General features: G+C 56.2%; 3 protein-coding genes across 9 annotated transcripts in view; 1 reads left to right on the forward strand and 2 right to left on the reverse strand.

Annotated features, from left to right (window-relative positions):
• Positions 1 to 620: 620 nt before the first annotated feature.
• LOC114003744 (mucin-7-like) lies at positions 621 to 7,336 on the reverse strand. Its single transcript, XM_039378067.1, has 5 exons — positions 6,999 to 7,336; positions 2,151 to 2,534; positions 1,819 to 1,935; positions 1,429 to 1,514; positions 621 to 1,185 (listed from the first exon to the last, which is right to left on the reverse strand). The coding sequence occupies exons 1-5, from the start codon at positions 7,084 to 7,086 to the stop codon at positions 1,111 to 1,113; spliced, it is 750 nt and encodes a 249-aa protein (XP_039234001.1). The 5' UTR covers positions 7,087 to 7,336; the 3' UTR covers positions 621 to 1,110.
• Positions 7,337 to 7,529: 193 nt separating this feature from the next.
• LOC114003743 (deoxyribodipyrimidine photo-lyase-like) lies at positions 7,530 to 11,157 on the forward strand. The gene is given in 10 exon segments (XM_027751063.2): positions 7,530 to 7,690; positions 7,693 to 7,974; positions 8,160 to 8,305; positions 8,446 to 8,628; positions 8,795 to 8,953; positions 9,291 to 9,489; positions 9,579 to 9,731; positions 9,974 to 10,095; positions 10,196 to 10,355; positions 10,560 to 11,157. Coding segments are annotated over 10 exon segments (1,677 nt in total). The 5' UTR covers positions 7,530 to 7,569; the 3' UTR covers positions 10,712 to 11,157.
• Positions 11,158 to 11,561: 404 nt separating this feature from the next.
• Positions 11,562 to 25,965, reverse strand: part of RUBCN (rubicon autophagy regulator) — a 31,566-nt gene continuing 17,162 nt past the window's right edge. For 3 of the 7 annotated variants that reach the window (XM_027751032.2, XM_027751034.2, XM_039378050.1), the window contains exons 9-22: positions 25,613 to 25,657; positions 23,656 to 23,751; positions 23,375 to 23,490; positions 22,690 to 22,891; positions 22,222 to 22,323; positions 18,603 to 18,660; positions 17,871 to 18,003; positions 17,369 to 17,514; positions 16,981 to 17,045; positions 16,196 to 16,434; positions 15,734 to 15,795; positions 15,384 to 15,537; positions 14,928 to 15,021; positions 11,562 to 14,161 (exon numbers count right to left, since the gene is read on the reverse strand). In XM_027751032.2, the coding sequence (XP_027606833.2) occupies positions 13,998 to 14,161; positions 14,928 to 15,021; positions 15,384 to 15,537; positions 15,734 to 15,795; positions 16,196 to 16,434; positions 16,981 to 17,045; positions 17,369 to 17,514; positions 17,871 to 18,003; positions 18,603 to 18,660; positions 22,222 to 22,323; positions 22,690 to 22,891; positions 23,375 to 23,490; positions 23,656 to 23,751; positions 25,613 to 25,657 (1,676 nt within the window). In that variant the 3' untranslated portion in view covers positions 11,562 to 13,997. Of the gene's footprint in view, positions 14,162 to 14,927; positions 15,022 to 15,383; positions 15,538 to 15,733; positions 15,796 to 16,195; positions 16,435 to 16,980; positions 17,046 to 17,368; positions 17,515 to 17,870; positions 18,004 to 18,602; positions 18,661 to 21,369; positions 21,445 to 22,221; positions 22,324 to 22,689; positions 22,892 to 23,374; positions 23,491 to 23,655; positions 23,752 to 25,612; positions 25,658 to 25,965 lie in introns of all 7 variants that reach the window. The other 4 variants (XM_027751030.2, XM_027751033.2, XM_039378048.1 and 1 more) reach the window with 2 other exon arrangements.

A 25,965-nucleotide genomic window follows, 5' to 3' on the forward strand; every position in this document is an offset into this window, starting at 1 on the left:
CCTTCCCAGATGGTTGACAACCCAGGCAGCCTGGGAGTAGTCCCCATATTTGGCATCCCTCAGCCTCATGCACCCCTTCCCAGCCCTCCCTGTGCTGGGGCAGTGAGGGCTGCCAGTGAGGAATAGGGATCAGCCAAAAACAATCCCTGACACGCAACAAGGCTATTTTCTAATTATTTCAGTTTTCAATCTCCAGGCGAGGTGACTTGCTTAGGCTAATAATTGCTTCAGTTGGATTTTATCTGGCTAATTAATCAGTTAATAAATGACTTTGCTGCAGGGGGACAGATGTTGCGGCCATCTCCTTAGCTGGGGACTGGAAAAAAACAGGGAAGGAGCACAGCCCACAGGATTTCCACGGCCCCGTGGTGTGTAGAACTGCCCCAGCAGCTGTGGGGTGCCATGGGGCAGAGAGCACCAAAGCAGGGACCCCCGTCTGCTGGAGTTCCCAGCCATCCTCGGGAATGTCTATGGCCACCCCTGCCAGGAGGGGACAGCCCTGAGCCTGTCTCTCCATGCGAAGCTTTTGAGACTCGGGTGGTTTTCCTCTCCTGTACCTCTAACAGATGGCAAAGCTGAAAATTGTGAAAGGCAACTTGGAAAATAAAGAAGTCATCAACTTCAACACAGAAAGCATGGAGTTTCTATTTACTGCCTGGCCCGTGTTGGCATGGGCGTGCTCCTCTGTCAGCAATACCCCAGGTGAGCCTTGGGCACAGCAGTACTGGGGGCTCCAGGTCTCCTTCCTCTCATCCATCAGTCCCCAGGGTGGCTTTTATGGCTGAGCCAGCACAGTCCCAGCTGTAAAAGCCCAGTCCCGCAGGATCCTCTCCTTCCAGCCCCCTGTCAGCGCTGGAAGGGGTCACACCACAGGAGCCAGGTCTGGAGCAGGGTGGTGGGAGGTCTTGGGCTTTACAGACAGGCTGTGGGAAGGGGCAGGGGCACCGCAGCCCACGGGGGGCACTGGGGGTGCACAGGGAAGGACAGGGAGCCCCAAGTTCAAGAGGAGCTGTGCAGGTTACCCCAAGGGGCTGCACTGCCATGGAGTAAGGAGCCAGGAGCAGATGGCTTGCCAGTACATGTGGGAGCTGGCAGGGCGAGGGGCAGTGGTCAAGGGCTCCTCTTCCCTCGCCATTCCAATGACAGGCCAGCGCACGGGAATGCCGTCTGAAGGTTCTTACGGAGCTGTGGGGAAAGAACAGCCATCAAACCATGCCAGAGGGGGTTTCCTACCCCCCTGTCCCCACCTTGAAAGGGCCTGATCCCAAAGTGTGTCAGCTAGAGGGTCTCCCCTTCATCCAAAAGGGCTACGGGTGACAATCAATGCAAGACCCAGCCATTCTCCTCCCACTGGCTGCCTGACCCTTCCCTGACTGCCTGGACCATGGCTGGCAGATGCAAAATGGCATCTCCTCCCACACACCTTACCTTGGACAACACCAGCTCCTGCACTGTGCTGTTCCCCAGGTCCAGGGGGGTGCTTAGCCGCAGAGACAGGAAGAGGCGAGATGCACCTAGGGACAAAAAATGTGGCTCTGGTTATTGCCCTTGAACCTTGGATTGCAACAAAGAACCTGGGGGTCTTTCCATCAGATTGCTGGCACAGACACGGGACCTCCTCCCAGGTTAATTGTGTCATGGACACTCTACACTGTCAGGAGAACAACCCTCCCACTGTACAGCAAACCCAGAGCACATTCCCCAGAGCATCACTGAGAACATGGCAAAAGCAGTGGGGTTCCAGGACCCCCCGCACTAGGCTGTGGCAGTCCAAAACTACAATGGGTGGGTGGTGATGCCCACAGGCACTGCACTTACTGGTGTTGGATGAGCCAGTGGGGCAGACGGGTGGCGGCATTGGCAGGTCTGCAGAGGTGCTGTGGGTAACCTCTGAGGTCTGGGTCGAGTTCGTGGTGGGGAAAGAGAACTCAATGCCTGCGCAAAGCAATGTTACGTTAGTACTCTCTGCAGAGGTGCAGAATGCTCCTGCAGCTGGGGACAGACCAAGCCTAAGCAAAGACACATACATGAAGCCACCCAAGGACATGCCCAGAATCCCTGTGAGGATTTGTCCCCGTGAAAGTGTCCCTACCTTCCCATAGGGAACCCACCCATGGCTGCACTGGGGGTCCCAGATACTGGCAGGGTACCTGGAGTCGACTCCATAGTTGGGGGGAAGATGCCAGGGGTAGTCCTGGATGTGGTCCTGGCCGGGTGGCTGGGAGAGGGGGTGCTCAGGGGGACCTCCGTGCTGATAACAGGGCTGGCCGTGGTGTTTGCCAGGGTTGTCAAGGGCTCAGATGAAGTAGCTGTTGTTGTGGTGGGAGGAGGCGTGGTGGGAGTTGGGGTGCTGCCAGTCCCTGGGGATGTGCTGGACCTCTCTGGGGTGGAAGCTTCTGTTTCAGGGCTGGAGGGAGAGAGGGTGGCTGCAGTGGTGGAGTCAGTGGTGGGCAGCTGTGCAGAGGTCTCCATAGATATTGAGGAGGTGGGGGGAGATGGGGACGTGGCTGCTGTCACACCCATGGCAGTTGTCTCTGCAAAGAGGTTGGACAATGAGATGCACAAGGGTTGGTGGTAAAAGGCTGAGGCCATGGCTGTTCTGGGGATGGCACAGCATCACCACCACCATGAGGTCCCCAAGGAAATCAAAGCTACACATCAGCCATGGACCATTGGGAATGGAAATTCACCATCCTGCATGGATCAAACACGTGGATTCCCTGAATGGGCATCTGCAAGGCCAGCCATGTAAATCCCCAGCCTGTCAAAGTAGGAACAAGCCATGGGCATCACCAATCTCAGGGCAGAAACTCCTGCAGGTGCCAGTCCTAAGACCCATTCCATCACTTTCACCCATCCCTGAAGGAAGTCAGACAAACCCGTCTGACAGGAAGAGCCGAGCAGGAACTGGTGACCGTGAGACAGTCTGGAAATGCAGCAGCAGCAGTTTACACAAACCTCTCTGCTGCAGATAGTCAGGAACTGATAGCAGTGGGTGTAAATAATGGCAACAGGGGAAGCAGCCCCACAAAGGAACAAATCCCAGCTTGCAGCTCAGGGCGAGCCGTTAGAGACGTGCTGTGACCCACGAAACTGCCAGGGGGTTGTGAGACAGAGGAGGGACATCCTCTCTTCCCACCCAGACCCTGTGCCAGGGCAGTGTGCTGTCCCCAGGCAAAGCCCAGGGATCTGTAACCTTCTCCAAAGGATGCACAGAACAGTCTGGCTGCCTGACCCTTTGTCAAGGGGTGTCTGTGAGGTGGCGGCTTTGGGACGCCAGACTGCATTCCCCAGTGTTCCCAGCAGAAACACAGTGAGTCTGGGGCTCTGCTTACATGAGAACGGGAAACGGAGCCACAAGCCGCCATCTGCTTTCAGCCAACCCAGCCAGAAACTTCCAAAGCCCCCGGCAGCCACTCCCTCCCTGCACACAGCAGCTGCTTAAATAACAATGTAGAGAAGGGCAAAGGTCTGATCCCAGCCTACACCAGGTGAGTGTCTGCACTGAAGGGCCTCATCCTCACACAAAGGAGAAGCCAGAAGTCCATCTCTGCTTCCCATTTATCAAACAGCACCCGCAGCATTTCACCCCCCCCCACCCCACAGATGCAGGATCATTCCTCACCACCCTGGGGAATGATGCTCCCCACTCACAACCCACCCCATGGAGAGCACCACATCCCACTCAGCCCTTACCCAGAGCAAGGTGCAGCACGGCGAGGCAGGTGAGGCTCAGCAACAGCAGCAGCAGCAGGGGCAAGAGCAGGGGCAGCCCCTCTCTCTGCCCAGCCATGTCCAGGTGAGCAGGAACTGTTACACCCCGCAGGCACAGCTCTGAGTGCTCCCCACAGCCCCAGCACTGGGGTTTCCAGGTCAGACATCAACTGCACGGCTGGACCCAGAGCAGCCACGAGCAGTGGGCAGGGCAGGCCAGCAAGGCCACCACTACGACAGACCTGGTCCCTGCAGCCCAGGTCTGTGCCGTCCTCTGCCTGCTGAGGAGAGCGTGACAATGGAAAAAAATCCAGGGAAGTAGCTAGGCTACCTGGAACCGTCCCTGCGCTTCACCACAGGGGTGATGTTTGGTGGTGGCTCCCAGCACCAACGCCCTCAGGAGACAACAGCCAGCTCTGCCTGAGCGTGAGGAACTGGCCGAGAGAACAGGCAGCACTCAGGAAGGGCGTGCTCCAGGCTGAGGGTTTGTCCCCTGGGCTGTCTGTACAGGCATCACTTCCCCGTGTCACAGCGTATCACGGCTCAAGTGTACTGCTCACAGCTGGAGCTTCCTTCTTCTCAGGGTCAGGGACAAGACCAGTCGGAGGCGCCTGCAGGCACTGGGCCAGGTACAGGCATTCCGCAGGCAGGAAGGCAAGGCATGCTGGAGGATTGTCAGAGCACATCTGCCCTGCTGCTGTACAGGTACATGGGGGCACTGCTGGGGCACAGGCACACAGAGGCCATCACCAGAGTACAGGCACTCTGATGAGGTGCTCTCACACTGTGGGCATTAGGCCAGGGTGCAGGTACTCTGTGAGGACACAGTTGCTCTGCCGGGGTACAGGGACACCAGGGACATCGTGGTACTGTGCACAGCCAGGGGTACTGGGATAGGGCACAGTCTCCCTGCTCTGGTTGACGTGCATGGAGTGGGGTGTCACCAGGGCACATTTGAAGTCCCATGGTAAGGGGACTGCTGGGGTACAGGCCCATTCCTTGAGGTACAGGGTACATACAGTCTCACTGACAAGGTGCAGGCTCACTGCCAGGGGCACAGCCACACAGCCATGGCACAGCCACAGTACAGCCACACTGCTGCAGTACAGCCACACCACTGAGGTACAGCCACAGCGCAGCTGCACAATTGCAGTACAGCCACACCATCAGGAACTGTCAGACCATGGTACAGTCACACTGCTAGGCACAGTCCCACCAAGGCACAGTCACAGTCCAGCATAGGACCATCCACTGCCTGAAGAGCCTAGAGACCAGGCAGCCCCCACAGGGCTGGAGCCAGGCCATGGGCTGGGCTGTGGGGAAGGAGCCAGGGGCCTGGCTGAGCAGGATGGGAGATCCCATGGGGATTTGTCACCTCATCCTGCCCCCCAGGTGCCCCATGGCTGCACTCACCTGCAGTGGCACTGGTGGTCTCGGGTGCTGTCAGGGTGGAGGTACCAAGGGTGGTCCTGGCCGTGGTCCCGACTGGCTGGCTGGGGGCAGGGGTGCTCTTGGTGGCCACTGTGCTAGTAATGAGGGAGGCTGTGGTGTCTGATGGGGTTGTCAAGGGCTTGTTTGAAGTGTCTGTCAGTGCTGGTGTGGTGGGAGAAGAGGTGCTGGCACTTCCTGGGGATGTGCTGCCAAGCAGCGTGGTCATGGCTGGCCCTTGGTGGGTGCTGGTGCCAAGTGTGGTGCCCACCCAGGTGGAGGAGACAAGAGTAGATGTGGGGGGAGGCAGTGTGCTCATTTCAGCTCCAAATGAGCTCAAAGCCAGGGCTGTGCTGGTCCCCACGGACGTGACATTGGTTGCCTTGGGACAGTTGGGTGTTATGGCCATGGAGGTTGAAGTTGGGGTGCTGGTGGTGAGCCCCACCCCTGTTGGCGTGCCAGTGGTGAGCCCCAGCCTAGGTGATCCAGTAGTGCTGTGGGCTGTGCTGCCCCTCTCCTGTGCTGTGGTGATGCTGGAGGCTTCCAGGCTGCTCCCCTGAGGTGCAGCAGCACTGGGTGTGAAGGCATCCATTGGCACCTCTGGGGTGGAGGTTGCAGGACTGGAGGGAGGGAGGGTGGCTGCAGTGCTTGAGCTGGTGTTGGGCGGCAGTGCCATGGTCTCTGTGGGTGTCAAGCACGTAAGGAGAGTCAGGGATGCAGGGATTGTCATGTCTTTGACAGTGGTCCCTGCAAAGAGGTGGCAGACAGCACACAAGGGCTGGCAGTGAAAGGCTGAGATCGTGACTCTGCTGGGGATGGTGCAACATTACCACCGCCATGAGCTGCCCAAGCCTTGCATCAGTCATGGATTGTCAGGACTGGGGACTTTCCACCCTGCATGGATCAAACACGTGGATTCCCTGAATGGCAGCGTGACCATCAGCAAGGCAAACCACGTAAACCCCCAGCCTGACAAAGTAGGAACAAGCCATGGGCATCACCGGTGCCAGGGCAGAAACTCCTGTAGGTGCCAGTCCTGAGACCCATTCCACCACCTTCACCCATCCCTGAAGGAAGTCAGACAAACCCGTCTGACAGGAAGAGCCGAGCAGGAACTGGTGACCGTGAGACAGTCTGGAAATGCAGCAGCGTTTACACAAACCTCTCTGCTGCAGATAGTCAGGAACTGATAGCACTGGGTGTAAATAATGGCAACAGGGGAAGAAGCCCTACAAAGGAACAAATCCCAGCTTGCAGCTCAGGGCAAGTCCATGAGAGACCTGCTGCGACCCACAAAACCTCTGTGATGGGGTTGAGGGATGCAGCAGGAAGGGACCTATGGCTGTAGCTTGAGGGTCTCAGAAGGTACAAGCCTCAGGTTTACCCCAGGAGGTACAAACCTCAGGTTTATTCCCTGGGCTCAACTCAACACTGCTCTTGCTTTGTGTCAAGTGCCAGCGTTGGGTGGCATTTGAAGTTTTCCAGGCCCAGTACATCCTGGTGATGTTGCCATCCAGGCAGGGCTGTTTGGTGCTGCTGAGCAGGTTGTAGCAAAGGCAGTGAGCCTAGCATGGACCAAGGTTCAGCAAGGGGGTCCGGCTGGGTCCAAGGTCTTCTCTGCCCAGATGGAGACCCACATGAGAGGCAAAAGAAATAAAGCCAAGCTCGTCGCTCATGTTTTGCAAAGCGCTGCCCTGTTCACTCACTAGGATAGAGCTGAGATGTTGGAGAGCAAACAATACCCAGTGTTTCACCTCTGTGGCTGAAGCCACTACAGGGCCACCCACCACTCTGGAGACTGATGCTCTCCCCTCCCCATGCACTCCAGACACCACCACATACCGTTCAGCCCTTACCCAGCATAAGATCCAGCACAGCAAGGCTCAGCAGCAGCACGGGCAGCCCTCCTGTCCCCCCAGACATGTCCAAAACCAGCACCCCCATGCCTTGCAAGGTGTGGACCTGAGGACACAGTGCGTAGGATGGTGCTAGTGGGGAACTGCGCTGCCGAGTGATGGTTGAAGGTGGCTGGAGCTGCTTCCTCGTTCCCGGGGGCAGGGAGGGGAGGCACCAGCGGGCACTGTCCCCCCTCCCGAACAGGTGCAGCGCCGTGGGCGCGTCGGGGACATCAGGGCAGCACCTGCGCCCGGGGGCGGGGGGCGGTCCCAGGCGCTGGGGGCACGCCCCTCCCTGCACGAGGCCACACCCATGACCACGCCCTTTACACACGCCCACAGCTTGTGTAACACTGGGAGGACCACGTGGTGCCGGGTAGGGATCGGGGTCGGGGTCGGGCTCGGGATCGGGGTCGGGCTCGGGATCGGGGTCGGGATCGGGACCCCTACCCGGGGATCGGGGACCAGGAGCGGATCGGATCGGTAAACGGAACGGGCAGGGCACCGTTACCCCCCGTGCCCGAGGACCAGGATGGGCAGGGGACCAGCATCCCCCGGGCTCTGGGGGCGGACTGGGATGCGCAAGGAAGCGGGAAAGCTCAGCAGGGTCTCGTTTCCTCTCGGAAGTGCAGCACGGTCTCGTTTTCTCTCGCAGCGCCGCTCGCAGCCACGGTGCTCCGGGCGCTGGCCCGGGCGGTCCTGAGGATGCCGCGGGGACAAGGGAAGCGAAAGGCCCAGGTCACGGAGGTGCCTCGCGTGTCTCGGAGGAGGACGGAGGAAGAGGAGGCGATGCAGGAGGCCCGGCGGAGGGCGGCCCCGTCCGTGCGAGAGTTCAAGTACAACAAAAAGCGGGTTCGCCTCGTCTCGCAGGGCTCGGACCTGAAGGATAATGCTCGGTGCATCCTTTACTGGATGTGCCGGGATCAGCGGGTACAAGGTACGAACCAGCTGGCAGAAGGGGCCGGGAAGCAGAGCTCCCATGGCTCTGGTCCCTTCCCCTGGTAGGCCTTGGACCTGGCCCCCCTCTGCAGGGGTGTCTGAGGAGAAACTTCTTGTGAAACCCCATCCCCATGTCTTCAGTGAAGCATCCTCCTGGCACTGCCCTGTGTGATTTCTCCCCAGATAACTGGGCTTTCCTCTACGCCCAGCGCCTGGCCCTCAAACAGGAGCTGCCCCTGCACATCTGCTTCTGCCTGGTGCCCAAATTCCTGGAGGCCACCATCCGGCACTACGATTTCATGCTGAGAGGCCTGCAGGAGGTGGCCGAGGTACAGCCAGGGGTTGTCCCTGCTGGGTGGGACAGGGCTTCTGGGGAAGGGGGAGGCAGATCCATCCCTTTGGCGGATGGTGGTTGGCTGGGGTCTGCAGAGCTATGAACTGTCCCGTAGCCCTTTCCCTGTCGCTGTAGGAGTGTGCAGAGCTGAACATCTCCTTCCACTTGCTGCTGGGCTACCCCAAGGACGTGCTGCCTGCGTTTGTGGTGGAGCGTGGTGTGGGTGGGCTGGTGACAGACTTCAGTCCCCTCCGCCTCCCCCGGCAGTGGGTGGAGGACGTCAGGGAACAGTTGCCAGAGGATGTGCCATTTGCACAGGTGGGTGTCAGCACTCTGGGAAGGGAAAATTCTTGATGGTGAGATGTGGGAGAAACTTGTCTCCTGTGTTTTCTGCACTGGAGTGACTTGAGCAGAGAGCATATGTGTCATGTCATTTGGGACCATTTGCTTCGTGTCACACTGCCTCCATGGCTTTGCTTCCCAGGTTGATGCCCACAACATCGTGCCCTGCTGGGTTGCCTCCCCCAAGCAGGAATACAGCGCCAGGACCATCCGGGGCAAGATCCACGCTCAGCTCCCTGAGTTCCTCACTGAGTTCCCCCCTGTTGTTCGTCACCCATATCCCCCGTCCTGCCCAGCAGAGGTACCAGCAGGAGACACCTCCAAACCCATTCACAACCTGTCCCAGCGTGTTTCACAGCTGCTTTGTGATCCTGGGAGGGGTTGGCAGGGGGTGGGGACAGTAACCTGCCTGAGGTCACACACAGATGGTGTAGAAATGGGGATGCCCTGGGGAAGGGGAGGTTCCCACCTCATTCATTCAATTCCAACATCTCCGCCATGCAGAGGGCTAGTTAAGAGGAGGCGGCTAGCATGGGCTGGGGACTTGCTGGTTGGGGACATCCAGGGGACATAACATTCTGGGACAGTCCTGGCTGAAAAGCATCTGCAAATGCACTCACTGCTCAGTCGCCGCCCAGCCCATTGCTTGGGAGGCCTGTTATTCCAGCTTGCAGGTGGACCACACCGTGAAGGAGGTGGACTGGGCAACCCCTGGCACAGCTGCAGGGCTGGATGTGCTGAAATCCTTCATCACAGAGCGACTGAAATCCTTTGGCTCCCACCGGAACGACCCCAACAAAGCAGCTCTCAGCAACCTGTCCCCATGGTTCCACTTTGGTGAGTGTCCCAGGCTTTCCACTCTGCAGTAGGACTGAGCAGGGTGTCTTGGACTGGCAGCCTGACTTGCTCCTTCCCCATGTCCCCAGGCCAGGTTTCCACCCAGCGAGTCATCCTGGAGGTGCAGAAGCACCGGCGCAAGTACAAGGAGTCGGTGGATGCGTTCGTGGAGGAGGCCGTGGTGCGGCGGGAGCTGGCTGAAAACTTCTGCTACTACAATGAGAACTACGACAGTGTGCAGGGTAGCATCAGGTCATGTGGGCAGTGCTGGGGGCCAGGCTGGTACCCAACTGGTCACTCCAACTTGGCAGTCCTATTTCTGCTAGGAGGAGGGCTGTGGGGGCACTAATGTCCCATCATTTGGCCCCTTCTGGAGGCAGGTGCCCTCAAGACTGGTGCCTTCAAGAGCCCAGCTCTCCCATCTCTTCCTTGGTACCCTGCAGTGGCAGGTTGCTCAGTATTGCTCCTCATCTCTTGCTCACAGGTGCCTACGACTGGGCACAAACTACCCTGAAACTCCACGCCAAAGACAAGAGGCCTTATATCTACAGTCTGCAGGAGCTGGAGCAGGGGACCACACACGACCCACTCTGGAATGCTGCCCAGGTACTGCCCTACATCTTCCCCACAAACTGCTGAGCTTTTTACCAAGGGGCAGAAGTGACCTGGCACAGGCTGACCCCTACGGCTGTCCCTATCCCCCCAGCTCCAAATGGTCCGGGAGGGGAAGATGCACGGCTTCCTGCGGATGTACTGGGCCAAGAAGATCCTGGAGTGGACTCGCTCCCCTGAGGAGGCCCTGAAGTTTGCCATCTACCTTAATGACCGCTACGAGCTGGATGGGAGGGACCCCAACGGATACGTAGGCAAGCTGCAGGATGGGGGCAGAGGGTGGGGGGGTCTTATCTGTGATGACCAAGGCTGCAGCAGTGGGGAGGGCAGGGCAGGGGCTCTCTGCAGGCGGCCCAACCCATACTCCAGCCCATCCTGCTTTGCACCCACATCCGACTTGTTCTCCATGTGCCTCCGAGCAAGGGGAAGAGCTGACGCTCCATCCCCATGCCTGGCAGGCTGCCTGTGGTCTATCTGTGGAATACACGACCAGGGCTGGGCAGAGCGGGCCATCTTTGGGAAGATCCGCTACATGAACTACGCCGGCTGCAAGCGCAAGTTTGACGTGGACCAGTTTGAGCGTCGCTACGCCCCCACACACTCCCAGTGACAGGCAGAGCGTGCCTTGAGAGGGCTCGTGCCCCTCTGTGCTGGGGCAGATGTGCCTTTGCCAAGGTGCCACCCTGCAGAGATTACCCGGGGCAGGGATCACCCCGGGTGCTGTTGGAGGGCTCGCTGTAACAGCATCAAGCCCCATGTCTCTTCTCTGCCACCACCCCCTGCTCGAGCTGCCATGCTGGGACAGCTGCTGGAGTGCTCTCCTGGAAGCTGTGAGAGCCCATGCTCAGCATGCCTGGACTGTCAAAAACCTTTTCTACAACCACCACGCTCAGGATAGTCCAGGTCACCATTGCTGCTGCTAACCACAGCTTAGATTTCAGCTGAGCAGGGTTTTTCTGGGGCAAAAGCCCTCAGAAAGTGGCTTGTGGTGGAGCCAGTGCTGAGCTGGGTGGCAGATGCATCTTTTAACAGTTGTTTTAAAGTTTACAGTTTCTATCACCTGTGTTGATGGTGTTTATGGGGCGATGCACAACACTGCTGCATGGAATGGGGATGCGAGCAGGGACAGAGCAGCCAAGGCCATGCCCCTGGGCCCCTCTGCCAGCAGTAAAGGCAGGCTCAGGAAGGGAACAGGCGTTACAGACAGCCCCTCATGCAGTGGCTTGTACCTCCTGCCCAAAGTCCAGTGGGCAGTTTGCAGGAAGAGGCCACAAACCAGATGAATTAGCCAAGGGGCGGTGACAATAACCCCCTCCCAGTGACATCTGGGGATGCATCACCAGCTGCACCAGCTGTCCCCCCCACTGCTCCCTGCCATCAGCAGCACTCCCTGCCTGCCCCATGAATTCAAAGTGGGATACACACCATTACCCCACCTGAAATGTCACAACACAACTGAACCCCTTATTAACTTAGTTTATTAAGGACGGCATTTTAATTGCTATGCTGTGCAACAGTAATCCCATGGGGAAGGCTCCAGCTGACGGCTGGGGCAGTCCCCCGAGCTCACTGCCTTGGCCAGGCCCAGTGTTAGTTGTAGCAGTCAGTGCTGGGCACAGTCTTGCCCTGGAGACCTCTGCCAGGTTTGCAAGTCCTGCTGCTTCCAGACACAGTCCATGGCGGAGGGTGGAAACCATAACTAAGCCAGAATTCCTTCCCTCTTCTCTAAATGTACTCAGTGCTTCTAGAAAGGGATGCAGGCAGCCACTCAGCTGCAGTCCCATGACAATAAAGTGCTTCAAACAAAATAGGGTGAATGGAGGTGTGCTGCTGAGGCAGCTCCAGGGAAGGGGGTGCCAGCTCCGGGCAGCAGCAGGAAGGCTTGGCTTGGGGTTGGGGACAGGCAAGAGTAAGGCAGACCAGCATCTGGTAGCCCCAGGGCTTGCAGAGATAGAGTGAACAGAAGAGCAGCTGCTCCACTGGGGAAAACAAGCAGACACAAGACACAAGGCGGCAAAAACCCCAGGGGAGCAAGTGGGGTCTGAACCCTGTTTCCGGGACTTTGTCAGGATGCTGCAGACAGGGGAGAGATGCTGCTGTGCAGCAGCCTGGCCCCCAGCAGCAAGGCTTGCAGCCACCCTCCCTGACCAAGCCCTGCAGCCACCTCTCCTAGTCCCAGCCTCTTCCCCTCTCCCCAACCCTGCCACCCCCACAGGAAGAGCCCACAAGGGGTCATATCCCAGCCTCGAGTCAGGGCACACACTGAAAGAGCCACTGCCCCTCAATGCCTCCTGCCAGTGCGTTGCTCCCCAGTCCCTCAACACCCTTCTTGCACGTACACAGGCCACACTGTCCTTCCAAACACTCCACATCCCACCCATGCCAGGGTGGTCCTGGACACTCACCTGTGCCACGGTCTAAAGCAGTCACTGCACTGCAGAGGCACCTCCTTGACTGACCGCAAACCCCAGGGCACAGAGCTCACCTTGTACCTCTGGGTCTGACCCTGTAGAGCTGTCAGTCACGGCAGGCAGCTCTGCATCAGCGAGGGACCAACCCTTTGCAGCATCCCAGTGCCAAACCCCTCTCCCCCCATGCACCCCCACTGCAAGCAGCCTGCCTGGTCACCCCGCTGCACCACAGCCGGGAAGCTTGGAGGCTTTGCTTGGCTCAGGGACCCCTCTCTCAAGGGGAGGAGGATGTCTGCTGGGAGAGGGGACACCTGGCAAATGCCAGCTCCATCCAAGGGTGAGAAACCAGGAGCAGGACAGCCCTGGAGAATTTATACTGGTGAGCTACAAGCAGATCGCAAGCCCCTTAAGGAGGTGTTTCAAGCAGCACCTCCTTGCAGGGGAACACACAGTTAAAAATACAAACAACCACATTAAAAAAATAAAACCAAATCCAACAGATTAAAAAACAAAAACCCAACCTAAAAGAACAAACCGAGACAGAGGCTCAGGGGATGCGGCTGGAGGACTGGGCCTTCACCTGCATCCCAACAGGTCTCGGGCAGAAGGCAGCTGCACACAAGGCAGGACCTGGTGCCACCAGAGCGAGGTCCCATGTCACCCTTAGAAGAGGACATGTCCCCCCACGGAGGACAGACTGGCAGCATGAGGACAAAGTAGGTTGGAAGCCTGTATCCCATGGAGGCAGATTCTAATAGAGCCATGGGGATCTGCCTGCCAAAAGCCTGTCAGCACCAGTCCCCTTGGGTGGCTGCTCCAGGAGCAATGTCCCACTGCAGCACAGGCTGTAGGCAGGGGGCAGGGAAGTCTGGTGTTTTCATCATTGCCACCTCCTCTGCTCTGATCCTTGAGTGACAGCAACTCTCCACCAGTGTCCCACACCAGCTTTCAGAAAGGGAGCTGTTAAACGTACAACCAACCCCCCATCCTTCCTCCATTCACACAAGCCCCAGCAGCAGAACAGAGGATCAGAGAACTCGGAGAGTTGATTCCCTCCTCCAAGGAGCAGATGTGGACCAGAGCTTCTGGGTGTATAGATGAACAGAAAGTGATGAACAGAAAGTGCTGACCCTTCAGGGGACCCTGCTGGGCTCAGAGCAGGGCACGGAGACAGGCACCACAGCGCTGCCTTGTCCACCATGAACAACTGCTTGGAAAAAGTCTCTGTTCTGCCTGCAGGACAGGCAGGAGCAGCTGCCTTTCCCCAAGCAAAGGCATCAGGGAGTATGAGCAGTACCTGGAGCAGATCTGGACGATGGAATGTGCCCTTTTCCCAGCACAGCACTACTGCATGGGGGAAAACAGATCCCTTCAAGACAGTGCTCCAGTCCTCCCAATAGTCCTTATCTCCACGTGGCTCAGGCTCTGGTGACGAAGGCCACGCACATAAATAAACCCACAATACACTCCTTGGCTGCAACTTGTTCATGTGGCTGCCACTGCCTCCGGCTGCTCCAGCTCATCTTCGTAGTCTGAGATGTAGGACTCCATGCTCTGCTTGGCCATCAGCTCTCTCCGGGCTTGAAGGCGCTCACAGCGGGGACAGTGCGTGGATTTGAAGCAGGATTTGTGGTAGCAGGCTTTGCACTCTGGGGGGGGGAGAGCATGGCTGAGAGCTGGTAGAGGTAGACAGACTGCCTGACACTCCACACTGCAAGTCCCTGGACCAGCTGCAAAGCTTTTGGGAGCACAGAAGCTCTGCACAAGGTCCCTCCCCAAACTTTCCTGAACTCCAAGGAAACAGTGACTTTGGCCCAAGTTTTCCCTGGCACTGCACCTACTTGCATGTTGTCAGGAGCCATTTTAAGCCAGTTCAGAGACTGGTCCCAAGCTGCAGGGACAAGCGCTACTCAAATATTAGTACTGGGCAGTATCAAGGATGACTTCTGAAGGGGTCTGGGGATTTCATGGCAGGCAGGAAGGACACAGAGACAAAGCCTTCAGGCTCTCTCTGCTCTGCAAGGTCAGCTCCAGCCATCCAAGCAGCTGCAGGGGAGCTGCGTGCAGGCTGCAGCCTGTCCCATAACCACAGCAGAAGGGAAGCCAGGACTCCCAGACACCCACTTGCTGCAGTCACAGCCCGAACGCCTGCTGCTGCCAGGGCAGGCAGCACACAGCGTGGTCAGGAGGGGACCTACACGCTCCACCACGCCAGCAGCTCTGGCCAACCACTGTTACAAAGCTGATCTGCTGCTGTCATAACATGTTGTAGACAGAGGCCATGCACAGAGGCACTCTGGCTGGCTGGCTGGCTATGGCTCTGTACCTCTTGCTAGCATAAATGCCACTCAAACTGGAGGCAGACCTTGGTGGCTCCAGGGTCTGTCTCCTCCCTCTTCCTCCCCAGTATCTCACCTTCACAAGTCCTGCACTTGTTGAGCTCAAAGGGGAAGATGATGTCATCCTCGTTCTGGCAGAACTCGCAGATGAAGCCTTTGGCTTGGCACAGCTGCAAGGAAAAAAGATGAGGAAAAAACAGCTAAATCCTCCTCATCTCCCTGGCAACCAGGGCAGGAGGTAGAGCAGAGCAGGACAAGAGTGCCCTGCTCTAACCACGTGGGACAGCCCTTCACCAGCCTGGAGCACAGGAAAGCAGAATCTATGTGTGTCAGGGGTGGGTAACAAATATCCCAAACGTTCTGCATAGGAGGTCTATGGAGCAGGCAGGAACAGTTAGCATTGAATCAGTTCATTTGATGGCTGCCCTGCCCATCAAAGCCTCCCCTTCAGTTATCTCTGCAGCAAACCCTTCTCCCAAGGGTGCTCCCGAGGGTGCAGAGCTGGGCAGGAGGCAGGTGAGGGAGGCCTTACCATGCACTTGTCAACGTGCAGGCTGCCTGCCTTCAGGAGCTCTGTCAGGCGAGGCACCAGGTCCCCTTTCTTCGTGGCACTGAGGTCACTCAGCGAGTAGAGGTGCAGATCCTCTGTCAAGTGGCCAGGCACTGTGTCAAAGGAGTCCAGGAGGCTGCAAGGAAAGAGAAACCAGAGCTCAGAATAAAGCGGCTCCACTAAGCCCTCCCTCTCCACTCCTGCTTTCTCTCCCCCTCCACTCCCGTCTCTCCCTGCTGCTCATTGCACAGGTTGCACAGATTCCCAGTGCAAAGTGCCCCAGGACAGAACCAGGAGAGCAAAACAGCCTCATCTCACAGCCCAGTACTCACTCTTTAGCTAGTCGGCACGTCTTGAACATGTTCTTCATGTGGAAAAGCTGGATTCGCAGCAGCTGGAGAGGAAGTGGGGACAAAGAATCAGTAACTAGCACAGTCCTTGGCCGAGCAGGTCTGTCCCATTCCCCATGTTGGTGAAACAACTGCTGCTCCTCAGCTGCTGCTCCCCTGTTCCCAAAGTGTTTACACCACATAGGGCAAGGCAAGCACAATCATTGTCATTGTGCTCCAGGAGATAAACTGAAGCCCAGCTGGATACCAGCCAAAAATTCCTTTTGAAATTCCTGCGTTACTGAAGAAGGAAGACGAGGCGAATGGAAAGACACAGTGATGAGGTTTTAAACCTCAAAAACCAAAGTATCTGCTTCTCACCAGCTTCTCTCAAATATTGGCAGCCAGTTGGCAGCCACCCACCTCACCCAAACCCTACTCAGGAAGGCATGGAAAGGGTCTTACCCACACTTGGTTGAGAGCCTTCACTTTCCGGTACAGGGCAGGATTGATATCCTGCACATTGAAGAGTGGGTCACTCCAGATCTTGCTCAGCAGGTCTTTGGAGAAGTTGCTCACATAGTACTTGCTGAAGTCCCACTTGCGCAGGATGCGGCTGGGGATGACCGTCTGGGCGTTCTCGTGGCAGCACTGGCAGAAATACTTCCCCAGGTACTCGCAGTACCGCAGCCGCTTGATGTAATCTGCCCAAACCAGGCACACAGCGAGGTCAGCCCAGGCACGGGCTCTGCCCAGCCACACACTGGACTCCCAGTGTTGCTCAGAATTTCCAACAGGCATTTCCAACAAGCAAGGCATTCTGCCTTGCTGCTATCTCCTCCACCCCAGAGTGCTCAGCATGGGGGTCTGCAAGCACCCCTCTGACTGCAGAAGGACCATGGTCCAGCCTCATGCAGCCACATCTACCTACACATTTAGGGAAGAACACTGCAGTTGTACCCACAGCAGAACCTTCTGGGAGCTTGAGGACCCCAATAGAGGACTTTGCCATACAACAGTCAACATCTGAAATGTCCCCCAAAGGACAGGCTGGCTGCACTTTCCCTCCACCAGCCCTTGACCTTCTGGAGATGGAGGCTCCTCTGTGGATGGTGCACATCAAAGTGCAGGCAGAGCTGCCCCAGCGACCTTGTGCTGAGCTCCACCACCACCCACCCACTCAGCATCTTCCCACTTGTTCACAGGTTCTTCCCCACTCTCCAGCTACGGGTCAGGCCCCCAGCACTCACCAGGATCAGTCCGGATGCCACAGCCTGCACACCGGAAATTCTGCTTGGCCACAGCCACCTTCCTCCTGCCCAGGGACAGAAGACAACATGCATGAGCCCAGCCCTGATGGCACCTGGCACCAGAAGATGGGCACTGGCACAGGTCTGGGATGTTTGTGTGGACAATAAATCCAGTGGGAAAAGCCCTATTGTATCCTGGTCCACACCGACTGCAGGCACTGGCTCCATCTCACCATCCCACAGTGGTGACCACTGTGGATTTACCAGGCTCAGAGCAGGGAATCCCCATTAGTCAAGTGGGAGGGAGAGGATAAGCAACGTTGGTGTTGATGGAAAAAGGTTGGAAAGGGCAGGTCCCTGGGGAGGCCCCAGCAACAGGGGTCCTTACGTTGGCGCTGGGTGAACGTTGAAGATGATCTGTGGTCGCGGCGGGGCCCACTCCAGGTTTCCGCGCACCCGAATCCTCAGTTTGTAGATGTCAGCGTGTTCTCCATCGTCAGGAGAGATAGGCAGAGAGTCAGGGATGGGCAGGAGCTGTGAGAGGCAGGCAAAAGGGTCAGATCCCTGTCTGGTATTGCAAAGGCAGTACATCTGGCTGGACTGCCAGTAACCTGCAAGTGCAGCCCTCTGGAAAACTGCCCGGCACCAAACTGCTGCTCCAGCTGAAAAGGGGCTGGAGAAGGGCTGTCCCCAGGGACCCCAGCACTCTGATGCAGGAGGCTGCTGTGGCAGAGCCCTGATTGGATGCACCCACCTCCAGAGCCCAGGTAAACTCCCTCTTCCAGTTCCAGAAAGGGATCACTGGATAAGCAAAGCCCCTCAGCAGTTGGGTGAAGCCAAGGGTTCAGGGAAGATCAAATGCAATTGGTGACAGTGACTCACAGCCTTACCTTCTGTGGGGCATCGTGCTCGGGGACTAGCCACTCCAACTCAGAGGCAGCTGGCAGCTGCATGCCCTCAAACTGCTTTAGTAAGCCCATGGCCACGGCCTCTGCTGAGTTGGAATTGAGGAAGGAGTAGGATCTAGACAGAAAAGAGAGTGGTTAGTACTGGGTCTGACAGCTGTGCTCTCCTCCCAGCCCCCAGTGCCAGACCCAGCTCAAGCCATATAGATGCTCCCTTCCACTCTGGTTCCTTATTTCTGCACTGCTACACAGGCTTAAAATTGATATGTGTGATTGATTTCTGTCTTTGCAGCTGTCCCCAGTTCCCCCTTTGAGTCACAGCACAGCAGTGAGGGTTAGAGAGAAGGTGGCAGCACCATGAAGTCTAACAGGCTGTCCCAGCTGAGAGGGAGAGGCAGGGGAGGCTGAGAGCCAGCAGCAAGCCAGCAGCCAGTCCAGATGCTCCAAGTTGTCACCAGACTCTTACCTACTAGGAGGTATGGGCATCTCTCCTGACACCAGTCCATATCATATCTACCTCATGTGAATATCCTGATGATCCCCAGGTACTGCTTCCCAGATTTAAGACTAGGACCCAGTGCTCAACTGCTAAGTAAAGGGAGGGAAGGAAGGATGTCTACTCCAGTGCAAAGCAGCAACTGATGCACATGGAAGAGCAAAGTTAGCCAGGAAGGACAACTTGGTACCAAGATGTGTCACCATGCGTTGAAGACGTACATGGAGTCCGAGGAGAGAAAGGACTTCCTGGAGTCTGGGTTCCTCTTGATGTCTGCATCTGAATCAAAAACAGACAAGGTGGAAGAGATGGGGCAGGGCAGGGCAATACACTCACTTCAAACCAAAGCTTCAAGGTAAAACTCATCCAGGTGTGAAAAGCATGTGAACTACAGCATCAACTTCTACCAGTGGCACTGAGGAGCAAGGAGGGGTGCAGTCTAATCAGTCAGCTGTCAGAGTTACAAGGGAAAGGTATGGTGGGATGCTGTAAAAACAGCCAGCCTGGGGGTTGGGGGAGACAAGCGGCTGCTGGTACAGGTCACACACCAAGTCCTAGCAGTGACACGGCCTGAAAAAGAGCACACACAGGAGCTTGGAGGGCAGGACTGCAAGGTTAGCAAGAAGGGTTAGTAGCTCTCTACAGACAGTACAGATGCTGGAGGTGATTAGCAATGGGATGCAGTGCCCTTTTCTCTACTTGACTGCAAAACTCTAAGATCAGACAGTGGCTGTACCACAGCTTGTCAGTGACTGCACAGCCAGGGCTGGCAGCCTGTGCCCAGCGCTCCACAGACATGCCAGCATCCCTGCAGAGAGCAGCCAGCAGCCATGGGGCCAGCCCTCTGCAGAGGCCACAGACCCACCTCCTGAGAAGAGAGGGGTCCATGAAGAGGTGAGGGACACTGAGGTCCTGCTCCCTCCACTCCTCCATCAGCTCCCAAACAGCCCTGGGCTGCCCTGCAGCCTTGGGTACTCAGCAGTAGCTTCACCACTCATCTTTCTTTCACTCCAGCAGGTGTGAAAGACAGGGGATTCATCTCAAGAGTGGAAGAACCCTGGGACAGGAGACATCGAGTAGCACACTACAGGCAAAGGCAGGCAGAATCCCTGCTTCATTGCAGATAGACTCCCAGAAAAAAGGAAGAGGGCATGCAAGGGGAAAGTATTACAGGTCAGGACAGAGGAGAGGCCAATGCCACAGCCTTCAGCCCAGCAGGTCTCCTGTTTTGTACCTCTGGGGAGCTCTAGGAATGGTCTGAAGTGACCATACCACCCCCAAACACAACCCTGCAGCTTCCCCCGTCCCCATGCCTGGCATGAGGAGGCACAGCTCAGGGTCCCTGCTCCTCTACCCCAAACAGGTCGACTAACACAAACCTGCACAGAGTCCACATGATCCCAGCCAGGCACCAACTGCACACTGAGGCCAAGGGAATCACAGCCTGGCCGAGCAAAGAGTGCCAACCCACCCCAGCTTCCCTACAAAGAGCAGGGCTGCCCTGGCAACAAGGGAAGCAACTCCTGCAAATTTACAGGCTCACACTTCTGGAATTCAGCATGGATGCCTGACCCTCAAGGTTTGACATCCATTGCTAGAACAGGCACAGGGAAGCATCCTAATGTGCTAAGGAATCTGTATATCTACATCATGCAAACAGAATTCTAGTGCAGAAAACAGGGAATTCAGGAAAACAGCCTACTGACCATGTAGAGCACCAGCCAGACACACCTGCCATGCTCTGGTGCCTCCTGCTCTGTGCAGAAAGGTGCCACATGGTCCTAGACTGTGACGAACATGAGCCAACAGCAGGGCACACGCAGCACAGTGTGGGCCAGGTGTTACAGGGAGGCAGAGCCATTGCACTCAGGCACTGACATGTCTCAGGGATGAGAGGGAGCCAAATCTGACCTTAGGCTCCCGCAGGAGCTAGCACTGGAATTCTGCCACCACTGGCTTCCCAACATTAACTGCAGACACTCCCCAAAAGCCTCGTTAGCTGCACAAAACATCTCTGCTGCCAATGTTATCACCAGGTAGGATAGTCTTCAGGAGGCTTGTGAACAGCCCCTACAGCCCCTAAACCCAAGGACATCACCCTAGACCCCATATGCCTGCTTCAGGCCAGCATGAGCCCCACTAGATTAAAGCCCTGCTCTGTGAACACAGCAGGGCTGACCGGGAAGCTCTGAGCACCAGCATCTCCATCAGAAGCAATGTGCTGGTGCCAAACACCCGACACGAGAGATCAGCAACAGCCTAGCAGGCTGTTCCCTTGCTAAAGCAAACAGGGAGCACATGAAGGGTATTTAATGTGGCCAGCAGACCAGAAGGATAACCTAGTAGAACCGTAAACAATAGAAACATTAAGCTAGACCTGCCTGCATGTGATCCCAGTGCCCAGGGCCTCCAGCATGAACAAACTGCCTGTGCCCTGTCTGATCTCACTGCTTTTCCCTCCAGGACTTCTTTTCCATCTGGAAGGATTCCACTCCAAGTCGAGTCTGAGCAGAGTGGGAGGGGCTGGCAGTGGTTCATATTAGAGCTATGGCACACCAGCTCTGCCAACTCAAGCAAGATAATGCTCCCCAAGGCACCTGGGATGGAGACCTGGTCTCACACTGGAAAGGACTCTGCTCTCATCCAGCTCAGGCTCAGACTTCAGCACCTACAGAGCCACAAAGCTGTGCCATCAACCTGCCAAGCCCTACCCCAGGCAAGACAGGTCTTCACTGCAGCAAACACCTTTGATACATCCAAAATACTGCACAGCAAAATGCTCTGGGGGATGGAGCCCACGACACTGATCCTCTGCCTCCTCTCTGCTCAATCCTGCCACAGCTATGCTTGCTGATGTCTGGATGATACTGGAACTAACTCACAGTTCCAAAACCAGGCAGATTTCTGGGAAGTGTGCATGTGCACACACACACAGACCTCGCACACACACACACACACAAGCGTGCTGCAGGGAGCACTGCAGGGTACCTGAGAACAAGGAAGCCATTGACACTGAGAGGCCGTTCTTGGACATTTGAATCAGGTTAGATCCATCGTTACCATCTGTATAACATGGTGATGACAAAACAGTTGACTTCAGTGCTTAGGCCAGGCCAAAGAGAAAGGGCACAATACAAGAGCAGCGCTCGCACGAGGAAGGCCCAGAACTGAATTTGCACACCCTTCCGTGGGCTTCAAAACCTCACCCAAAACTTCACCCTCATGGACTGTAAGGAGGGGCTTGCTGTTTATAGTCAAGGGACGAGAAGTTTAAAGCTGGAGACTGGACTGCTCCATCTTCTTTTTAAAGATGGAAGTACTGCTGAGAAGTAAGTCATCCACCTCGGAGGATGAAACATGGCTCTGAAGGAAAAGGATACCCAGGGACACAGACATGTGTCCTGTCGGTGATAAGCTCAGCCACCCAAGCTGTCAGGAGCAGAGACTACAGGTCAGGATGTTACCAGCACCCCCCACCCAAGAGGTAAGTGGTCAGAGCTATGGTTCCTTTTCCCCGGGGAGGAGAAGAGCAGGATGGCAGCTCTCCCACCTCTCTCTAGTTGTGACAGCCACTACGTGGACCAGGCAATGAGATGGAAACCACCTACCAGCCAGAGGCAAGAAATGCTACAGGGTTACAGGGGGTTTCGAAGGAAAGTCATGCCACCACATGAGGGAAACTGGTTGCTCTGCTTATACTCAGCTCAGCCATCTGCTTGGGAAAAGCCATCTCGAAGGCCAGAGGGACATGCTCTTCTTCAGTGGGACTGATCTCAATACAATCACACCGAGGAGAAATCCATCTCTATGCAAGAAGCCAACACAGCCATTCCCTCCTACCTCGGATCTCGTACTCCTCCACATCCTCTGCAGAGCCAGAGTCAGAGAGCCGCATGGAGCCGTGGGAGCTGAACTGGGACCCGCTGTCTGTTGCCACAAGACCTGGGAGAAATGCATCACAGGCAGGTCATCAATAGAAGCAGTCTGGAGGGTCACTGACTGCTACGGTAGAAGGGGATAGCAAGGTACAGCCAGGGAAGGGAGGGATGGAGCTCAAGGATGGAAAATGCTAGGGGTTCAAAATGAGATTACATTCCATAACTCAGTCCCCCCAGCACAAAAGTGTTATCAATGTGCAGTATGGGTCCCATGTGGCCTTCAATAACAGCAGTTTCACAAATCTCTGCACCACCTTGGTAGCAATATGACTGTTTCCCAGGAATGGGCAGGAAGACAGGATGCTTAGGATAGGTAACAGACAGAAAACCCGAATCCCACCAGCTGATAAGCCCCAAACACATCACCCACTGTCTGAGCCCATTTCCTGGCAGGCAGGGAACCGACTCGTGCGGATCTGCTGGCGCCGAATGCGAATCTTTTGTTTAAGCTCCTGGATCTCCTTGTCACTGTCTTCCTCCTCCTCCTCCTCCAGCTGCCGGCTCATCATGTTGCATTTCATCAGCTCAATGGCAGCGATCAGGGACTCTGAGATGCTGAAGTGGGCATTCTCCTGCAAGGCAAGAGCAAAAGCATTCAAGGCTATACTGTGGACAAACTAGGAAGACTTCATAAAATCTTCCCCACCTATGACAGGAAAGAGCTTATTACTCATGGATGGTGGTTGAAAGACCTTAATCCCTGTCAATCCCACAAAATATGACTTCTATGAGGACCTAGAAATTAAAGCCTTCTTGGGCACCAGAATACTCACAAAACACAAGAGGCATCCTACAAAGAAGATGTGCAACACATCCACTCTGGGGGTCAGTACGTGGGCCCTGAGGAGCCCTAACATCTTGAAAAGATGTTGTGTATATGCTGGACAGGCAGATCCTGGCTTCCAGACACCACCAAGGAGCTCAACTTTGAAGTTCTGTGCACAGCTCTACAGCAGAAAATACCATGGCATTATCCTCCCCACAGAGTGAAGTATACCTGAACCTGCAGAAAGATACATTCTCTAATGCACATAGGCTGCTGCTGCTTCCCTCACCTTCTCCAGGTCTGCACAGCTGCCAAAGTCCTGCTCAGAGAGGTAGCTGATGAGGGACTGTCCTTCCGAGGGTCTCCTGAACATCCCTTCCCCTGAGCTCAGATACTGTCCAGAGTCTAGAAAAGCAAGAGACAAAGGCATGAGGGAAGGACCTGCTGCTATCTCCATGCTACCAAGCCGAGCCAGCATCCCACAAGCAGGTGCCAGCAGCTGAGGCCACCACAGCTGATGGAGGAGCCTGACCAGGAGCGAGTGTCCCCACTAAGGCTGGCTGTACTCACCATACTCCATGTAGAGGGAGCTGGGTGTGCTCAGTTCACTGCTCTGGGTGGAAGCAGAGACCGGCCCTCTCCCTCCAGTTGGATCACCATGGGACTCTGGAAGGGAAGATGACACCAGGCACACCTCAGTATCCCAGAGGCATCCAGCCATTGGACAGGGTGAAATGAAACAGGCTTGGCATCACACACGGAGGCACAAATGGATAGAAACAAGGAGAGACATCTTCCTGCTCCATGCCACAGCTGAGGGCAAGCCCAGGAGGGGGCAAAACTAGAAGGGCATTTCAGGCATTAGAGAAGGGGAAGGAAGGAGAGAAGCTCATGAGAGCCATGGAGCAGTCGAGTCCTGAGCCTTCCTCTCTTTAGCCCCGACTAGAGCTGGGGGACACAATAGGCTCCAGCAAGTGCCTCTTGCCAGCCCCTTCTTCCTGCTGGAACATCTCTGAGGGAAGAGTTAACCCCCAGAACACAGAGTCAGGAGAGGAGATGAGGGGAAACCTCATCTAGTAGTTGACAGATCTGTGGGTCTCCCAGCCCTGCAAAACAGCCTGGACACCAGTGTAAGGGGGCACCTGAAGGACAAGCCAGGGTTTCCTGCACACAACCCCCAGATGCAGTGCTCAAGGTGACTTACACGGGCTGTGGGCAGGGCTCTGGCCCACGCACACACTGTGGTGCAACTCCCTGCCAGACTGAGCCGGCAGAGACTGCCAGGAGCTGGCCTGAATGGAGACCAAGAACAGATGGTGCCCTACGGAGAGCCACGGCCCCAGGGAGCACCTGGACAGAGCAGCTGGGTGACAGAGGACTGCTGAAGGAGACTAAAAACACCCTGACTGAAATGGGACAGGAACAAACAGCTCTGGATATGGGGCAGGTCCCAGCTGACATCCTGAGCACAACAGAAGGGTAACCCTGTCCTCTCAACCTCCTATTCATTTTCATTCTCAGATTTGTGCTGTAATTCTGAGGTGGACGGAGGCTCCTGATCCCACCAACACCAGCCTCTCCCTGCCAAGACCCTGAAGCAGCAGTCACCCAGATGGGGCCTGGAATCAACCCATCCCACAGGCTGGGAGACAAAGGAGACCTGTCAGGGTGGGAGGCTCTCACAGCTTTTCGCTGCAGCCTGGAGGGTGTTCTGCAGCCCCCTCAACACAGAAACCACCTCATGGGATGGATGCCGGGGGGATGCTACATACAACAGAACCTACTGCTGAAGGGTAAAGCGAGGCATCATCTGCTAGACTAGGACATAGGGTTGGACACATCTGAGTGCCCGCAACCCCCAGGGAGGACCCTTCCTAGCCACAGAACCCTTGGCACCCAGATGTGAACTTGACAAACCCAGTGCCACTGCTCAACAGATGCAAAACGAAACAGCCCATTTTTTTTGAGCTGCTGACTCTTTCTGCATGGGGGTCACAGGGATGTCAGCACCCAGCACCTTTGCTTAGGGGAAAACCTGCCCTGAGTCCAGAAGAGCATCTGGGAGTCCCAGTTGTGGGTGCATACACAGCTGGAACTCAGCCAACATCAAAACGCCCCTGTGCCACAGATCCGCTAAATCAAAGGGAAAATAAGATGTTCAAGCCCCTGCCTGTTTAGCTGCCAGCCCTTATTTCATAGGTGAGAGATGAAACCTCTCCTGGCTCCCAAGGCAGTGGGTGGAGGGAAGGGCAGGGGATGCAGCTCAGGGACTCGGTGGCCAGCACTCCCTAATGCCATGCAGGGGAACTGCAGGCACACTTCTGGGTCTGGTCCACTGCTCCCAAAACCCAAGCTGGGATCTTCAGTCAAGTCACATGCATAAACCTGACCACACTTCAAAGCATCAGCTGAGACACAGCAAAGAAAGAATTTTTTTGGTTTTCTAAATGGACACTAATGGTTTGATGGCAATCCTGAACTTGATGTAATGATCACCAATGAAGGGCTGTTATACTGGCTCCCAAACCTGCCACTGGATCTTCTATTATAATGGTGATATCCCTGAGGCCTCCTGGGTAGACAGAGGAGGAGAAGGGCAGCATTAAGAGAGAAAAAACATAGACAGACTGGTTACTACTCAGCAAGGTCCTCCACTTATCCCATGTTCTGGTGGAACAGAATCCCTCAACTGTTTGTTCCCTCACATCCCGCTCCCTGCGTCCCCATGCATTCACCCGCTAGGAGCACAGGAGGACCCGGCAGGTTACCAGTGGTATGACATCCTACTAGTAGGATGAGCCCAGGCCCCACCCCAGTGCCTTGCCATGGCCCCATGCCCCAGCCCAGCAAGGCCAGTGAGGAAGCAGGACAGCTAATGCC

The sequence above is a fragment of the Pipra filicauda genome, unplaced genomic scaffold (genome assembly GCF_003945595.2).
Source record: "Pipra filicauda isolate LSUMZ 115617 unplaced genomic scaffold, ASM394559v2 scaffold98_size3848907_pilon, whole genome shotgun sequence".
In the NCBI taxonomy this organism is placed as follows: Eukaryota; Metazoa; Chordata; class Aves; order Passeriformes; family Pipridae; genus Pipra; species Pipra filicauda.

Excerpts from the sequence above, each read along its gene's own strand:
- LOC114003744 (XM_039378067.1), bottom strand. The coding sequence starts at position 7,086 with ATGGGGGTGCTGGTTTTGGACATGTCTGGGGGGACAGGAGGGCTGCCC. Across the intron at positions 1,936-2,150 it reads AACTATGGAGTCGACTCCAG|GCATTGAGTTCTCTTTCCCC; the intron begins GTACCCTGCCAG and ends TGCTTTGCGCAG. Across the intron at positions 1,515-1,818 it reads CACTGGCTCATCCAACACCA|GTGCATCTCGCCTCTTCCTG; the intron begins GTAAGTGCAGTG and ends TTTTGTCCCTAG.